Raw genomic sequence first — 17,306 nt, 5'->3', positions numbered from 1 at the left:
TTAACCGAGAAATTAATGAATTCCAACCGCGTAAAAAAACCTGGGTGTAATTTTAAATAGAAACTAACCAAAAGTTAGGTAAATTTTACTCAACTTTTGTAAACATGAAATTACTTAACGTTGGGTTCCCACACTTTACTGCCCTTGTTGGGTTGTTTTGCTTTTCATTTTATGACAACAAAGGGAAGAGGGAAGGAGATGCAAGAGAAAAAAACGTACCTAAAATTAATTAGGTACTTTTTTCTAACCGTGTACAGAAAAAAAGATTTTCATAAGATTTCCAATACGTGTCGCTAGATTATTCATACACTGAGGATACTGGTCGTAAGACCATCATATACGATTCTCTTTTGGAATTCCGCCGCAAGAAAATGTATTTATTTTCATACAATTCACTAATGGAATGCATTTCATACGACAATCTTATGAAATATTTTAAGTGCGTTTAAAAAAATGTAACCTGGTTTCAAACCATGGACGTCGTGATTAGGAGGCGTGTGATCATACCACACGCCCATCGACGCTTCAAGGAATAGTCTTACTGAATATCCAATAAAAAGATAGATTTGACTGAAATAAGATCTTAAGATTTTCATAGTTTCAAATTATGAAACATTACATTCCCATAAGTTTGGTCAAAAGATATTTTAGTTACTAGATAAAGATTGTCGCTGTCCGGAACATCTTTTGCTGGCGAGGATAGGGGAGCTAAATGTCAAAGAAGGAAAATCCATACAATTTGACAGGTATGTACCACACATGTTTCCTACAGCAGAACAAAACTTAACCGAAGCGACAATCTTTATCTAGTAACTAAAATATCTTTTGTTTGGTCATATGAAAATCCTCAGTATTACCAGTTAGAATACCATTGTATTCTAACGATAAAATTCTGAAGAAAACACGAATAAAAAGTAAAACGTTACTATCATTATTTTGTGTTCGAACCTAACGGAATGCTCACGGAGAATCATACATTCATACCAAAACAGAACATTAAATGTAAATAATCGGGACGCCGCAAAACGTCTCATAAAATACCTTATAGCCAATGGAATCCAAAATAGTTAAAAAAATCACGACTTTCTTTAACGGTTTATTACGCGAGATTAGAAATTCAATAAACATCAAAACTAGTTCCTTTTTCTGGACCAATTTGGTAAAAAATTATTATCATTATCAATCAAATAAATAGGTATATGTATGTATTGCCGATTTCACCAATTTGAAGAGGTATGTGTAGATTGTGATTTGCCGGCTTCTTTTTCTCACACTCACTCTCATTTCGGTTTGATCGATTTTTGTTACTGAAATTTACCCAATTATAACCCATTACTAAATCACATGTAAGCGTGTACACTAAATCGATCCCCGCCATGGTTTGACGTCTATTTGTTTTCAGATTGAGCACTCACACACAAATACACTGCCAAAAATATCTATATAAGATATATGTGTCGCCGTTATAAAATTTTGCAATAGCTCCACCCTAATATAATCGATATAGATCCACTCCACACATAAATTAAATAATTGCTAATTCTAGACCACACATAAAGTTTATTTGGATATATATTTTATTAGTAGTTCGCGTGGAGAATGATTATGTGTGCGCTTATATACATCATAAGTTAAATCTATGGATTTTTGCCAATAAATATGTGTGGATTTTTAGTAGTGTATTATACACGGAAAATTAAACTTTTTTGAGTGTATTGAGTGTGAGAAAAAGATAACTGTGAGAAAAAAAATCTCGCAAAACTCTTATAAAGTGCAAAAATCGCAATACATACAACTAAACAAAATCGTTGAATTTAGCGCCCTATCCTCGCCAGCAAAAGATGTTTCGCCAGTGACGAAAGCGACTATCTCATTCTACAGTTTAAAACCTCTATTGATCAGAGTGTATGTAATTAATTAAATTAATAAATTATTAAAACTTATAAATTAATCAAATTAATTACATACACAGTTAGAAATAAGTACCTCCACTCCCTCTTTCCTTTGTTGTCATAAAATGAAGAGCAAAACTACTCAACAAGGGCAGTAAAGTATGGCAACATTAAGTAATTTTATGTTTAGAAAAATTAAGTAAAATCTAGTTTGTTTCTGCCTGAAATTAAGTTTATTTTACTTAGGGCCGATTTCTTCACCTCCGCTTAGTGCTTAAACCCGGTTTAATCGTATGGGTAAGCACCGCTTAAGAGTTAAGCGAAGGTGAAGAAATTGGCCTTTAATATTTTAAGAAAATATCACTTAATTTCAAGAAAAATTTTGCCTAATTTTGGGTTCTCACACAAAACCCCCGATTTGATTGAAAAGTACCTAATATTAGGTACTTTTTTTTCTAACCGTGTACACTCTGAACTCGCTCTAGGGCAAAGTGCCACATAATGGACCCCAAACCAATAGTGGACCCTCCAGCCATTTTTGCATTATTACAGCACAATGTAAACATTTTGCTATGAAATTCCATCGGGAGAACCTACCTTCCAGTTCTATGATTTGATTACATGCATTGGAAATGCTATGGAAAGTAAAAATAGATGATTTTTTACAATTCTAAAAAAAATAAACACGAGTGTGTCTATTATAGGAATATTTTGGGGGGTCCATAATAGGGAAGAAGAACGTCTCGAAACGGAACATAAAAATCAAATGAAGTGTCGACTATAGGGAAGCAATTTCCTATTATGGACCCCCAGGGGGTCTACTATAGGGCGAATTCAGTCAGACTTTAAAATGTTAATTTCAACGAATAACGTCGAGTATTTGCGTGTTTCATGTATGTATCGTGAAGAGGAGATGCAGAGCTTGATATTTGATATCACGCAGAATTAATATTTTGAAAATTTCCACTCCTTATGCCAGGAAGAGCAAAATTTCCCTACTAGGGGGTCCACTATTGGGCATTTTACCCTATGAAAAAGTGTTCATTTTTAGTAAACAGTTCACCGCTCAAACGTCATCGTGGTCATTCGGTGCACGTCCTCATTCTCCATTTTGAATGGACTTGCATGCAATTTGTCAATATTGTACTCAACAATGTTGAATATAGAAATTGATTAATAGGTATTGCAAACAAAAAAAAAACGTGTAATCGCATATCTGTCCCATATGAACAGGAAAAACAGGAAAAGAAAACGATGAGACACAATTACAAACAACGTATAAGAACAAACATGTTCAATAATTCAAATTTTGATAAATAAGACCAGGAATTTGATCTAATGCCATTTTTTATCAAAGAATGCGTTTCGACGGCATTTGCGTTCAACTTTTTGATTCCACAACAATGTAAACAAGTATTCTGGAAATACATTCATGATACACGAAAAAACTTTACTCACCCTCATGTGTGCTATCTTTGGATAAAGTTTTGACCAGCTTGGGAGCGGTGTTGCTCTTCAGCCGTTCGACATCCACTGGACAGCACAGCAGCAGCTCCAACAGTTCTTGTATCAATGGCCAATTCTTGGTAGTGATCCCATCGGCAAGCCACATGTGCACCAAGGACCACCCACCGGCCGCCATAAACTGTCCCAGCAGTTCTGTTTCAGTGCATTTTAGAATTTGTATGTAAATACACTTGGACACGAGTTTTTTGGAGAACTTGGCCATCAAACTGTGGATGAAACGAAAGAAAACATTTGTAATGTTCCGTGGCTACTCTTCTTATATTAGGTAATACTCACTTAGCAAGCCGTTTAACTTCATTGGCACTCCGAATACCACCGTTTGGGGCCAATAGCACACTAAGGCACACCAAAAGTTTCAAAGGGTCTATCCGTGGCTATAAAACAAAATTAAAAATAAATTAACTCTTTTCATAAAACTTCTGTGCAAAATACTCACCATTTTTATCCAGAGCAAAAATCAGGAACCCTTACAAATGTTACAGCTTTATTTCAGTAACTTGTATGCAATCTAGTGTCAATCGCCTCGAAGAGCTGTCACTTCTGCTTCCTGTTCACCACGTATTTTCTTCGCGATTTTTCTCCGCAGTATGTTTGCGTCTTTTTTTCGATTCTCAAAACTAAACAAAAAGTACTTTTTTAGTAAATTACTCACTTTCTTCAACACTCTTTGGATTAACAGCTTATTTTTGAAGGTTTCAGGGAATTATGGATTCGCAAATACTGCCACATAACTAAACTTTCAAATTGTTCTATAAAAAAAATATCTATACACCTAAGTGAGATGCACCCTCTAATCTCTAATAAAGATTAAAGTGGATTTCTACAAGAAAACCGGAGACTGCAGCAGTTCATGATTAAAACCTATTTGAAAAAATAGTGCTGTCCAATGAGCAGCTCGAAGTAGCTCGAAGTTGTTCCCGTCCTGCTCGTTCTTTCTTGTCAACAAATGGGCATGAGCAGGACAGGGAGAAACTTCGAGCTACTTCAAGCTCTCATTGGACAGCACTAATAATGGAGCTTTTCAAGCAAGTTTGACTTCGCTGTCAAATTGTACATGTGCACTGGGTGCACTGTAAGGCTGATGCCATACTGGGAGAGAAGAGAAGCGATTAGAAGAGTTGAGAGGGAAGCGAAGCGTCCGCGTGCAAGCTACCTCAATGAGCGATGTATGGAAATCGCTTATACCTGGCATAGTGGAAGCGATGAGAAGAGGCGAGAAGCGGTAGCCAAAGAGGTGAAGCAGTTCGTAGAGTGCTTTGCCGCGCGAGATCGCAAAGGATCACTTCTGTATGTTTGTTGATTTGAGTTTACCCTCGTTCGCAGTTGTGTAAAATGGCTGTGGGTGAAAAGTATTGCGGGAGAGGAAAGCAACATTGTTTATTTTGTTAATTTTGTTAATGAAAACATTAAAATATGTATGGTTTTAGCTACATGTACGGAGCAAATCTGATGTATTTCGTAGTAGCGGTACTCATTAAAATTGGGAATATTCTGGCGCAGTCCATACATTTAGAAACACTTTGGAACAAAAAGCACGTATTTTGTTGTTACCACAGACAAACTGATGTGGAGCTTGTTATTTTAATATCGTTCTCGTATTTAGGATTAGTTTTAAATGATAGATTTTTCACGCATCTGTAATGCGCGTTTGAACCGAAAGAAATTGTTGTGTTCAATCGCTTTGATATTTGATTTTACACTGAAGTCGGTTTTTACGCGGGAGATACGTACCGTGTATCTTGAAATTCCCGTTAAGGTGACTCGGGGAGGCACTAAACACCGTGTTATTTTTCCTATCTTTTGTCTCTTTCTAGGATTCTCACCTCGTAACTTGGAGCGGCGTATTTCGGTTTTTACTTGTTTGATGTAACTGTAAATGTATCAGCATGCAGATTGCGAGTAAGCACGCGCCGGTGATACTTTTTCAAAGTCATATTCGTTGTAGTAAAAAAATAAGCATTCAATGATGAAAATGATGACGATTTGATGATTGTTCGGTTATCTAGATTTAAACAACGTAAATCTAGATAACCGCAGATAAAACAACTTCAACGAAAATCGTGTTTGCGCAATTACTGGTTATTTCTGCATGCATAATAAAACTTCGGGAACAATCCGATGGATAAGAAAATTGCTGTCCCAATTTTTGCCGACTATTGGTGGGACGGTTTCCCCGTTTTTTCTGCGGATTTTTGGGAGATGCGTTTGTTTACGCCTTTTTTCAAAAAGGTGGCCGAGACAAAACGATTTTTGTGGAAGTTGTTTTCATGATGTACGTTTCTGCCGAGTACAAATCAACTATAGAAATGTCGTAAGAGGAACATCCATAAATTACGTAACGCTTGATGGGGGAGGGGTGTTGTCGGCGAAGTGTGACGATCCATACAACATTTCCAGATGTTTCATACAAAACGTGTTACGTAGGGGGGGGGGGTGTTAAAAATTTCCCGTTACGTAATGAATGGATCTTCCATAGGAGCAAACGTAAAATAGGAATAAAACATGGCCCAAAAAGTTTTACCATAGCTACGCTTTACGTCTGTTTGTATGTGGTGATAAACTATCGCTCACATCATAATATTGCGACATTCTATAAATCAAGACAAAATTTTCAAAACGACTTATCTGCTTTTGTAAACAAAGATTCAAACGACGATTTGACGAATCTGATAGCTCTCCCACGCAAACCAACACCACCAATAGGTAGGTAAAGGTTTCCGCTACCTGTTGATGGTGTTGGTTTGCGTGGGAGAGCTATCAGATTCGTCAAATCGTCGTTTGAATCTTTGTTTACAAAAGCAGATAAGTAGTTTTGAAAATTTTGTCTTGAAATCTCCCCAACACTCTTCTTCTTTGTGCTAAATGTGCTTGGAGAAGCAAAATATTCTCCATCTGACGAAATCCATGTTTTTACACTTGTATTTGTTGCGAGATCAACACTCTGAAAAACTCTTTCAGTATGTCATGGCTCGCTTTGATCGCCGCTTCACTTCGCTTTGCTTATCTCCAACCTCTTCGCTTCGCTTCTCTTCGCTCCCAGTATGTCATCAGCCTACACTGAAAACCAAAACTACCCAAAAGTGGGTTGTTTGCACTCAAAACCGTGGTTTGGGCCAATAACCCAAATTTGAGTAAAATGACTTTTCTGGCACTAGGTAGTTTGCCTTTAATCCCATGTAAACAATTTACCCAAAGCTGAGTTTAATTTATCCAAAGCGGACCTTGATCAACCCAAAATAGAGAATATTGAATTTACTTAAATTTGAGTTATTGGGCTGAGCAACCTCGGTGAGGTGTTTGCATCTTGCTCTAGTTTTGATAGCAATCATGGGAAAGAAAGGGAAAACTACCCAAATTTGGGTAAATTTTTTCTGCGATATTCTCAATAGTGCGTATATTGAACTCAAAGTTTGGGTTGATTTATCTGTCCGTGTATGACACTGACAACACTACACAACTAGTGCTGCCATATTCATAGACTTTTGCAAATTAAACTGTACATATTTGATTGATGGTATATTTTTTAATTAGACAACCATTACATACACATAAGAAATAAAAACTTTGTGTTCCATTATTAAAATATAATTTATGCTTAAAGCAAAATTTGACCATAGGGATGTAAAAACCAAATGCGATCGTAAAATACAAAATATCGCAATATCGTCTATAATAGACCCTATAGGGTCTCGCCGACATTTCTCACCACTAAGAACGCACGGTACGTGGTTGCAAACAATCCCATTTGATTTTGCCGTGACAGCTGCTCGTGGTTGCAAACAAACTGAGTAAAAGTGTGAGTGAAATGTCCGTGTACGTACACGCTCGCAAAAAGCCTAATAGGATGTCCAAATTCCAAAAATTTAAAGGCGGAACAAAAATCGATTAATTCGAGATAAAAAAAAAGCTTAGAGATTCACCAAAATCCTAAAATTATGGGGCGGTGTTCTTTAAATGCCTGTATAAACGACTAAGCGTTATTGAATACAAACAAAGAAGTGTATAATACTTTCGCCGCCCTTTACCTAATGATTTTAATTGTAATTTATTAATCATACAATTCCCTATCGGTTGCACCTTATTTCAGGTCGAGGCAATTGATGAATGAAATTTAATGAATCTCACTATCGCATGTCTTCTTTTAACTTCTCGAACTCGTCAATTACTCACCCGATCATGCTAATTGTTTCCAATTCCGAAGGTGGATTTATCGAAAACAGTACATCTGGCAGGTAATCTTGCTTAGGGTCGATTTCTTCACATCCGCTTAGGCCTTAAACCATGTTTAAGCGTATGGGTAAGCACCGCTTAAGAGTTAAGCGGAGGTGAAGAAATTAACCCTTAGCAAGAATATACGAAAATTAATAAACTACTGTCACTTGAAGTTTAGTACACTTCAAAAATTGACAGCTCTAATGTATTTAGTAATGACCTACTGGCAACACTGCCCGTCAGGAATGTCATGTTTTACCTCCTGCGGTACTATGCCCTGGGGCCCACTTCAAGGATTTTGTGCGAGTCATCCTAATTCCCTACAACCTTCAAATAAGCTTATAAAATAAAAATCGTCACTGTATATTCCTGAAATATTCAATTTAACGTAATAACTCACTCGAAATCCTTAGAAATCTCCTGCCGTCCACTAATAAATTAGATTTTTCCCGAACTACGATTAACAGTCCATAATGTATTCTATATGTCCGTTTTACCAATTTTCGCAGCCTTTATTTTATTTTACTTGGCTGCCACCACAACGTAAAAGTGGAATTTTCTCGAATGTTCTTCTCCGCAAGGCATGGTTTCTAAGATGGCGGCGTCGACGATGACCACTGCGACATATGAAAATTACTGATTTCCATGAAAAATCATAATCATGATTTTTACCCCGTGCCGTTGTGGTAGATCTGCGAGAAACCACGAAATAAACGCGAATTAACTTTGTTCGATGGCCGATTCACTCGAAATAATGGTAAAAACGATAAATGAGACTGGGGCAAGATGGAGGAAAATTGCCTGAAATCCAATTTTTGCTAGCCTTCAGTGAAATATCTACTTCTCAAACACAATCGTAAACACGTCATAACTCACCAAGCGCTAAAATCTTTCTGAACAAAGAACATGAGCGGCGGCTTGTTCCTACTCCGATCCGAAGTCCGAAACAGGTTCGAAAAAGCTCGGCTGCCAAATCCGAAAAAGCTCAAACTTGTGAAGTTGGGCGATAAGCCTTTTCATGAGACGTTTCAAAATCAGCTGATGTTGCCAAAAGACATTTTAGTTACTACACTCTGAGAAAAATCTATACTAAATAGAGTCATTCTAACTGCGGCTATTCGCCTGGTTGGCCCCGTGTTCGTTTAAATGCAGTTTATTCTAAGATTAGTACTTGGATTAGTATAACTTTGATAAATACGGTGTATAGTATATAGCAAAGTTATCGTTGATATATACTATATACTATATATACTATAGTATTACTTAGATGAGATCTATTTTGGATTGAATTGTTTCGAAAGTTTATGTTTACAAATAATACAACAAAAAAGATTTCTGTTGATATTTATTGCGCTTTTACTTTTATACTTTTTATACTGGCTGATTATAAATTTAAAAAATGCTCAATTCGTTTGAATTTTAATCGAAATACGATTAACTTAATTTCTGAGTGTAGATAAAGATTGTCGCTGTCGTCGCTGTCCGGAACATCTTTTGCTGGCGAGGATAGACCTGTGCAAGACTTCATCAAATTCACTCACCCGATGGATTTTGACATTTGAGCGGGTCGTCTTCTCGAACAAAACAAGACAAAATTTTCAAAACGACTTATCTGCTTTTGTAAACAAAGATTCAAACGACGATTTGACGAATCTGATAGCTCACCCACGCAAACCAACACCATCAATAGGTAGGGGAAGGATGCCGCTACCTGTTGATGGTGTTGGTTTGCGTGGGAGAGCTATCAGATTCGTCAAATCGTCGTTTGAATCTTTGTTTACAAAAGCAGATAAGTCGTTTTGAAAATTTTGTCTTGAAAAGTTCATTTTGCGTTCATTATGCGACCCGCTCAAACGTCATAATTTCTTGGGGGAGTTCATTTTGCGTTAGTCTATCCAGCTTTCCACGCTCGGTAATGGCGGCTTGTCGGTGTTTAAAAATCAATCAGTCACTGTACTATTTGACACTAGCTGGAGGAAAACTCACTGGGGAAAAGGCCTTTTTTCCCTTCCCCTCACCCACACGCTTACTTTAGTTCACCCAAATATGCACTCAGAATAATCAACCCGTTAACGTTACGTGAAAATTCACGTAACCACCAAATCTCACTCACGCCACTAGCTTTACCTGACACCCATGCAACGTAAGTGGTGTAACATGATTATTAAAGCAGATTAACATCAAATTCGCCTAAATAAACCATATGATTTACGTGAATTTCAGATAACTGGGCATGTCACTGAGCTGAGAACTCACTCAGACTGTTGTTTATTCTGTCAGAAAAATTCATCATAACCATAGTCATTAATTAGTTAGATATAATTATTAATTTATCTACAATCCTGATCTCCCATGGGTATGCAGGAATCATTGTTTAATAGGTTAGTACTATTTAGTTGTGAAACATATTTAAACATTCTGAAATACTACTTTCAAAATCGTTTGCAGCGAAATATAATCGGTTCTCGAACGACAACTGCCCACCACTAAGCCAACCTAACGCAGTTCGCAGGCATCAGACGTGTCCACCGACGAAATTGTTAATCAACACCAGGGGGGGCTACAAGTTTTTTTTTTCACAAGGATGAATCAAGCCGAAAAATACTGAAAGAACGGCACATTTCATGGAAAACCTGACAACACATGATATGCCGTCTTTTTAGTGGGATATACAGTCTTTTTCAGTACTTTTCGGTTTGGAAAAAGTTATGTCGTTCCTCCTGTTCAACACTCTAATGTATTTTTGTTAAGATTTTCAATCTCGAAATAAAAACTGGAAAATAATTCGGTTTTATATCATTCACTTTTAATTCAGCAAAAGAAAAAAATCAAATTCAAGTCATGACAGAAATAAAACAGTCACGTAATCTTCATGTGACATGCTAGTGACAGCCGATTGGGTGGAACTGAGTTCCTCCACCTTTGACTCACTTAATTGTTACGTGAAAAGTGCTGTGGAAAAATACCACGTACTTTTTCACGTAAATATGATGGGAAGATTATTTTGGGTGTGGGTGAAGAGTACCTAAAATCACCAAAAAGTGCACATACCTAGATATGGGTGAATCACCATTTACCCATATTTGGGCGTTTCGTTAGGAAAAGTGAATATTACCCAAATCTAGGTACTTTCTTGAGCTTTTACCTGGGGATCGTTTTTATTAGGGACTCAAAATTGCATCCTGTATGTTCTGATTTCCTTTTAATTTAAAAAAAATGTTTATAAAATTATACGTGATAAAAATCATGTTTATTTGTGTTCTGTTTATGATATACATTTCAAGACAATAATAAACTGATTAAAAGGGTTAATAATACGTGTGGGAGATAATTTATGTCGTGATTTTCTTGTAGAACCATCTTAAAAGGCCGTTACGAATTTAAATTTCTGAATCAGTAGTGGTGCTCGTGCTGGCGACTTATTGCTTACATAGCTGATGTTGTGCCTTATTGTGTCCAGTTTTGTGCTGCTGATGTTTCCGTGGTCGGCATCGTCGGCCCCGATGATTGTTGACCACGATAGCTCAAATACGCAGATATTCGGCACACCATACAGTGAAATAAATTGTAATTTAGCATAATATCTGTCGTTTCATTGTGCATGTCGATATAAATCCAAATGTTCGTTTCCACTGCTGCGCGGTGGACAACGCTCGGGCGGAAACATCTGAAATTCAAAAAGAAAATGTTCATGAAAGGTAAAAATATGGTGCCTCTTGCCATATATAGACAATAATGACTTAGTTATACTCACCAGTAAATAAAATACATCTTAGATGCAATCATTCCAAATAAAGAGGAATCACATTAATCACACCGAGGTTCGCACTGGTATCCATGATGATCTAGACTGAACGAGAATATTATTTTTTTCATCCAAATATGGGTAAGTTCATTTACCCATAAATGGGTAAAGCTGCTTCACCAATATTATAGGTGAACTTTACTGACTTTATTGGTATATTTCACCCATAAGTATGGTGTACTCAAATATGGGTGAATCAAGTACCCATAAATAGGTAAAGTGAACTAAGCAGGAACGCCAGTGAGCTTTCCTCCAGCTAGTGTCAAACAGTACAGTGACTGATTGATTTTTACACAGCAGCAAGCCGCCATTATCGAGCGTGGAAAGCTGGATAGGGGAGCTATAAATGTCAAAGAAGGAAAATCCATCCAGCTTTCCACGCTCGATAATGGCGGCTTGCTGCTGTGTAAAAATCAATCAGTCACTGTACTGTTTGACACTAGCTGGAGGAAAGCTCACTGGCGTTCCTGGGTGAGGGGAAGGGAAAAAAGGCCTTTTCGCCAGTGAGTTTTCCTCCAGCTAGTGTCAAAAAGTACAGTGGTTGATTAATTTTTACACACCGACAAGCCGCCATTACCGAGCGTGGAAAGCTGGATACGATTTGACAGCTTGGTACCCAACATGTTCCGGACAGCATAAAGATAGCCTCACACCTCGAGAATTTGATCCGCGGATTTTTTCTCCATGCATTTTTGCATATGCGATGTTTTCGGGATTTGGACACGGAAAATCAAAATCCCGGCCCCCTTTAAAATGCACGGGGACCAAATTCCGGCGGAAAATTTTCCCGAGGTGTAAGGCAGCCTTAACAAAGAGAACCGAAGCGACAATCTTTATCTAGTTACTGAAATATCTTTTATGTTGCCGGTGACTGACAGTAATGGGCCAAACACAATGGATACCTTTGCAAACGTATCAATTGTGTTTGGCCCATAACTGATAATATTTAATAAATATTGATTTAACAGGAATAAGAGTCGATTTCTTCACCTCCGCTTAGGGCTTAAACCAGGTTTAAGCGTATGGGTAAGCACCGCTTAAGAGTTAAGCGGAGGTGAAGAAATCGGCCCTAAGCCATTTTATAGAAAGCTCAAATGACCGGAGACATAATATTTACATTTTACAAGGAACATGTGCGAAAATGGAATGAAATGATGATGATGATGGTTTGCATGCAAAATTCACCAAAATAAAGACCGACCCGTCAACTCAAAATTTCGATCAGCTGTTCGAATCTGTCTCATAAAAAGGCTTAAGCCCCAAACGCAATACAGTGAACGTTCGCTAATTGGGGGTTTTCTAGTTGGGGCGCTTTTTAGTTGGGGGTTCGCTAATTGGGGCGAAACCCAATTAAAAAGCAGCTAAACGTCAGAATGTGATGTCAAAAAAGAGTTGACGTTTTGTTTCCGTGTTTGGCGGGATCGATATTTTCTGGCGCGTAAAATTTTCCTTTGTTCAATGCAAAAAGTAAACAACATTGACGCTTGTCAAAACGCCCCAATTAGCGAACGGCATTCGCTAGTTGGGGTGAGGTCGTGCCCCAATTAGCGAACGATCACTGTACAACGGAACGGCGACGGAAACGGAAAATTTGACAGTTAGCCCATATATTTTCTGTCAAATTTTCCGTTTCCGTCGCCGTTCCGTTATACAGTGTGCAGTGGTACAGTGTGCAGTGGAGAGTGTGCAGTTTGTTTTGTTTCGCAGCCACTATAGTTTTTCGATACGTTGTGGTCTGATCAAAAACATCGCGAATAGTACTGACGCGTGCTCCCGGTTTTTCGACGTCAAGTTGTCTTGTTTCGCGAAAGGCAAATTTTAGAAATTCAAATTGTGAATGTTGAAAATGTCTCTGATTTGCCACTCTTGTGCCGGTGACGCAAACGAAACCCACGTCAAATGTGGAGGATTTTGTAAAGCGATATTTCACCCTAAATGCACCGGTCTTTCTGCCGACGCGCTTGAGATGGTGAAGGATATCAATCAAGTTTTTGGTTCTGTCCATCGTGCACCTCGTTGATGAAGGATATGCGTTTCCGGAATACCGTTCAAGCTGCCCAGGAGGCTGGACATGAACAAGCTTCTAATTATCATGGGGATATTTTGGCGCAGCTTAAGTCTGAGATACTGACGGAGCTGAAATCTGAAATCCAGACGAATTTTACCAAATTAATGAATTCTAACTTGCTCACCCCGAAGGCAACGAACAGAGTTATACTGGAACCCCGGTTTACGAAAAAACGGCGCCTTTTCAGTATGACTAACGATTCTGTCCCAGTTACGAAACCTAATCTCTTGCTCGGAACCGGCAGCACTCTTTCGCCCTCATCAGAAATCAAGACAGTCCCTAAGCCCCAGCCTAAATTCTGGCTTTATTTGTCGCGGATTGCACCAGACCACAGACAAACAGACGTAACACTAGAAAAAATAACATCGACCATGATTTCAACGATCAATTTGAATTTGATTGGTTACGCGTTTCACAACTAGAGGCGCTTGCGTCGTAAACCTTCGAGTTTGACATTTCACTCCAGCGCCTTCTGGTGACAATGTCATACGAAATATTGTTTCGTGTTACATGCTCGCAAGATGGTGGTAGAGGAGTTGGGCGATGGATTTTTCAGAAAATTGTTCAAGCTGTTACGTCTGTTTGTCTGTGACCAGACGTTTCAGCTGATCAAATTGGCGAATTGACAAAAAAGCGTCTTGAAACCAATGACGTTCAAGTAGCTCGTTTGGTGCCTAAGGGGAGAGACATAAGTTCGCTATCTTTTGTCTCATTCAAAATTGGAATAAATGCCGAATTGAAATCGAGAGCGCTTTTGAGTTCGACATGGCCTAAAGGAATTCTTTACCGAGAATTTTGCGACGACAACTCTAGAGAAAATTTTTGGCGACCAAAACCTCCACCTGCGACCAACGATCCGCTAGGCATTCCGGCGGAAACAGAAATGGTGGTAATCGAGTGATCCTAGCAACTTCCTTCAGCATTTCACCGGGACGCATTTTTGCCGCTAGTTTCATGGAAGACCCCAATCCCCTCAACACAGTCGAGCCTCTCCTGCCAGCGACCTGCAGCCGTCCCGGTCCTGTGTTTGAGACCGGAGAGGGGGTCCTCCAAAATCGTCCTTCAGGCAAGTACGCTCCTATTCAAAACATTTTGCTTCCTGAAAAAATCCCTGTTTCCAGTCGACTATCAACTGAACAACCGCCTTCAATTCTAACCGTTTCGACAACTGCACGCAAGTGTACTACAAGTTCTATGGATCAACTGTATCCTTTGGACACCGTATGCAATCATGTAAACCGCGAAATCTCTACGACCGAACCCACTGCTGTGTGCGAATCTATGGAGTCATCTGACAAAAGAAGTTGTCTTGGACAACTGAGCAATCAACAACCGTTATTCTGCTGTACAGACGGAGACGGGGTCTTCCGAACTCCTCCTGCAGGCAAGTACGTCGTTATTACGAACAATTCCTTGCCTGAATCGATTATCGTTTCCAGTGGAACTTCGTCAAGCCGAACCAAGTCTGCTGCTAACGGAACACCGGGACGCTTCAGTGTCACAAGTCCTAAGGAAGCCCCTATTCCTCCCATCGCAGTCGAGCCCCTCCTGCCAGCGTCCAGCAGCCGTCCCGGTCCTGCGCATGGGAAGGGAGACGGGGTCTTCCGAATTCCTATTTCCGGCAAGTACGATCAATCAACCACCGCCTCTCTTCCTGATATTATCCCGATTTCCAGAGCAACAGCCCCCCGTCCGAAATCGCACGTTACTATGTACTACCAGAACGTTGGCGGAATGAATGGTCTAGTGGAAGATTATCGACTAGCGGTCATGGATCATTGTTACGATATCGTAGTTCTGACCGAAACTTGGCTAGACTCTCGCACAATTTCAAGCTATATTTTTGGAACTGGATACGAGGTTTTTCTATGTGATCGAAACTCGAATAACAGCAGGAAATCGACAGGAGGTGGCATCATAATCGCTGTAAGTTCTAGGCTGAAGGCATCAGTAATCGAAGACGATTCGTTCAACACCGTGGAGCAGGTTTGGGTATCTATTCAGCTCGGAGGCCGTAAACTATTTGTTTGTGCGGTGTACATTCCTCCAGACCGAACTCGAGACTTGGAACTCATCGACACGCACTGCCGATCAGTCTTCTTTGCGTCGGAAATAGCGTCTCCCAACGATGAAATCATCGTTCTGGGCGACTTCAACCTTGCAGGAGTCGCGTGGGTTCCAACTCACAACGGTTTCCTACGCCCTGATCAGGAGCATTCCTCGTTTCATCCGGGAGCTCTCAGGTTGCTGGATAATTACAGTACTGCAACGTTATCTCAAGTTAATTGCATCGTGAATGAGAATAATCGCTTGCTGGATCTGTGCTTCGTCGGCGGTCGTTACACCGCTCCATTTATTTCCACTGCACCTGTTCCTTTGGTCAAGGCTTCCCTCACCATCCATCTCTTGTAATCGGAGTTGAGAATGATGACGTCCGTGACTATGTTGGTACTTCAACGGCTGTGTCATATGTTTTTCGCAAGGCGAATTATTGCAGTATTGCCGAAGTGCTGTCTAACTTGGATTGGCAGAGTATCCTCGTCCCGGCCGATGCAAATATCGCTGCACAGACTTTTTCTCATGTCTTGGCATATGTCATTGACAGACATGTTCCAAAGAAGATTGCCCATACCGACTCTAAGGTTCCGTGGATGACAAGCGACCTTCGTTCGTTGAAAAGGACAAAAAGGCCGTCCTGAAAAGGTTCACAAGGTTCCGCACTCTTCCCTTGAAGCACCATTATGCTAGGCTGAACAACGAATACAAACGGTTAAGTCGTTTCTATTTTAAACGTTACCAGCGGAGGATACAGCAACGGCTTAAAACCCACCCGAAATCCTTTTGGAACTACGTAAACGAGCAGCGTAAGGAAGTAGGTCTCCCATCGTCCATGGTCTACAATGGAGACATGGCTTCAACTCAACAAGAGATTTGTAGTACATTCAAAGTTAATTGCCTATATGCCGGGTATTAAGCCACCCGGAGTGGAAATTAATTACTATATCTGAAACTTGATTATGCATATGTACAACATGTGATAGATTTAGTTCGGAAAAGGTATTGGAGGTAACCGCCCTTCGGTGGGGTTTGATCCCACGACCCCAGTTCGCATGACAGGTGCTTTCCCTACTAAGCTACGAAGGACCTCCGTCGTCCACCGCAGCTTAGCGGGTACTGATGAAACCAAATTCCCAGCACCAGGTACCAGCCGATCTCTCGCAATACATTTTCAGAACTAACTCTCTCAAATGTATTTTGTACACATCATGTCAACCAAGTAGGATGAGTATTTAGTATTGTCCGGCTCCTACACACTTGCTTCATCAGCAACGGCGCTCAATGAAGTAGGGTTGTGTGAGGTTGTGCCAGTTTGGTCGTCAGATCCCAACACGACCACACAAGCGAAGAGAGATCGCCACTCGAGATCAGTACATTCAAAGTTAATTGCCTATATGCCGGGTATTAAGCCACCCGGGTGGAAATTAATTACTATGTCTGAAACTTGATTATGCATATGTACAACATGTGATAGATTTAGTTCGGAAAAGGTATTGGAGGGTAACCGCCCCTTCGGTGGGGTTTGATCCCACGACCCCAGTTCGCATGACAGGTGCTTTCCCTACTAAGCTACGAAGGACCTCCGTCGTCCACCGCACATGTTGTACATATGCATAATCAAGTTTCAGACATAGTAATTAATTTCCACTCCGGGTGGCTTAATACCCGGCATATAGGCAATTAACTTTGAATGTACTGATCTCGAGTGGCGATCTCTTCGCTTGTGTGGTCGTGTTGGGATCTG

General features: G+C 39.7%; 1 protein-coding gene across 1 annotated transcript in view; it reads right to left on the bottom strand.

Annotated features, from left to right (window-relative positions):
- Window positions 1–8,529, bottom strand: part of LOC134213177 (uncharacterized) — a 41,648-nt gene extending 33,119 nt beyond the window's left edge. Inside the window, exons 1-4 of the mRNA XM_062691862.1 lie at window positions 8,032–8,529; window positions 3,856–4,036; window positions 3,696–3,793; window positions 3,351–3,625 (exon numbers count right to left, since the gene is read on the bottom strand). Coding sequence (XP_062547846.1) covers window positions 3,351–3,625; window positions 3,696–3,793; window positions 3,856–3,858 — 376 coding nt within the window. The 5' untranslated portion in view covers window positions 3,859–4,036; window positions 8,032–8,529. The remainder of the gene's footprint in view (window positions 1–3,350; window positions 3,626–3,695; window positions 3,794–3,855; window positions 4,037–8,031) is intronic.
- Between the last annotated feature and the right edge of the window lie 8,777 nt (window positions 8,530–17,306).

The sequence above is a fragment of the Armigeres subalbatus genome, chromosome 2 (assembly GCF_024139115.2).
Source record: "Armigeres subalbatus isolate Guangzhou_Male chromosome 2, GZ_Asu_2, whole genome shotgun sequence".
Classification (NCBI taxonomy): Eukaryota; Metazoa; Arthropoda; class Insecta; order Diptera; family Culicidae; genus Armigeres; species Armigeres subalbatus.
Note: the sequence above shows the minus strand (reverse complement) of the source record. Positions and strands in the feature narration are given on the sequence as shown.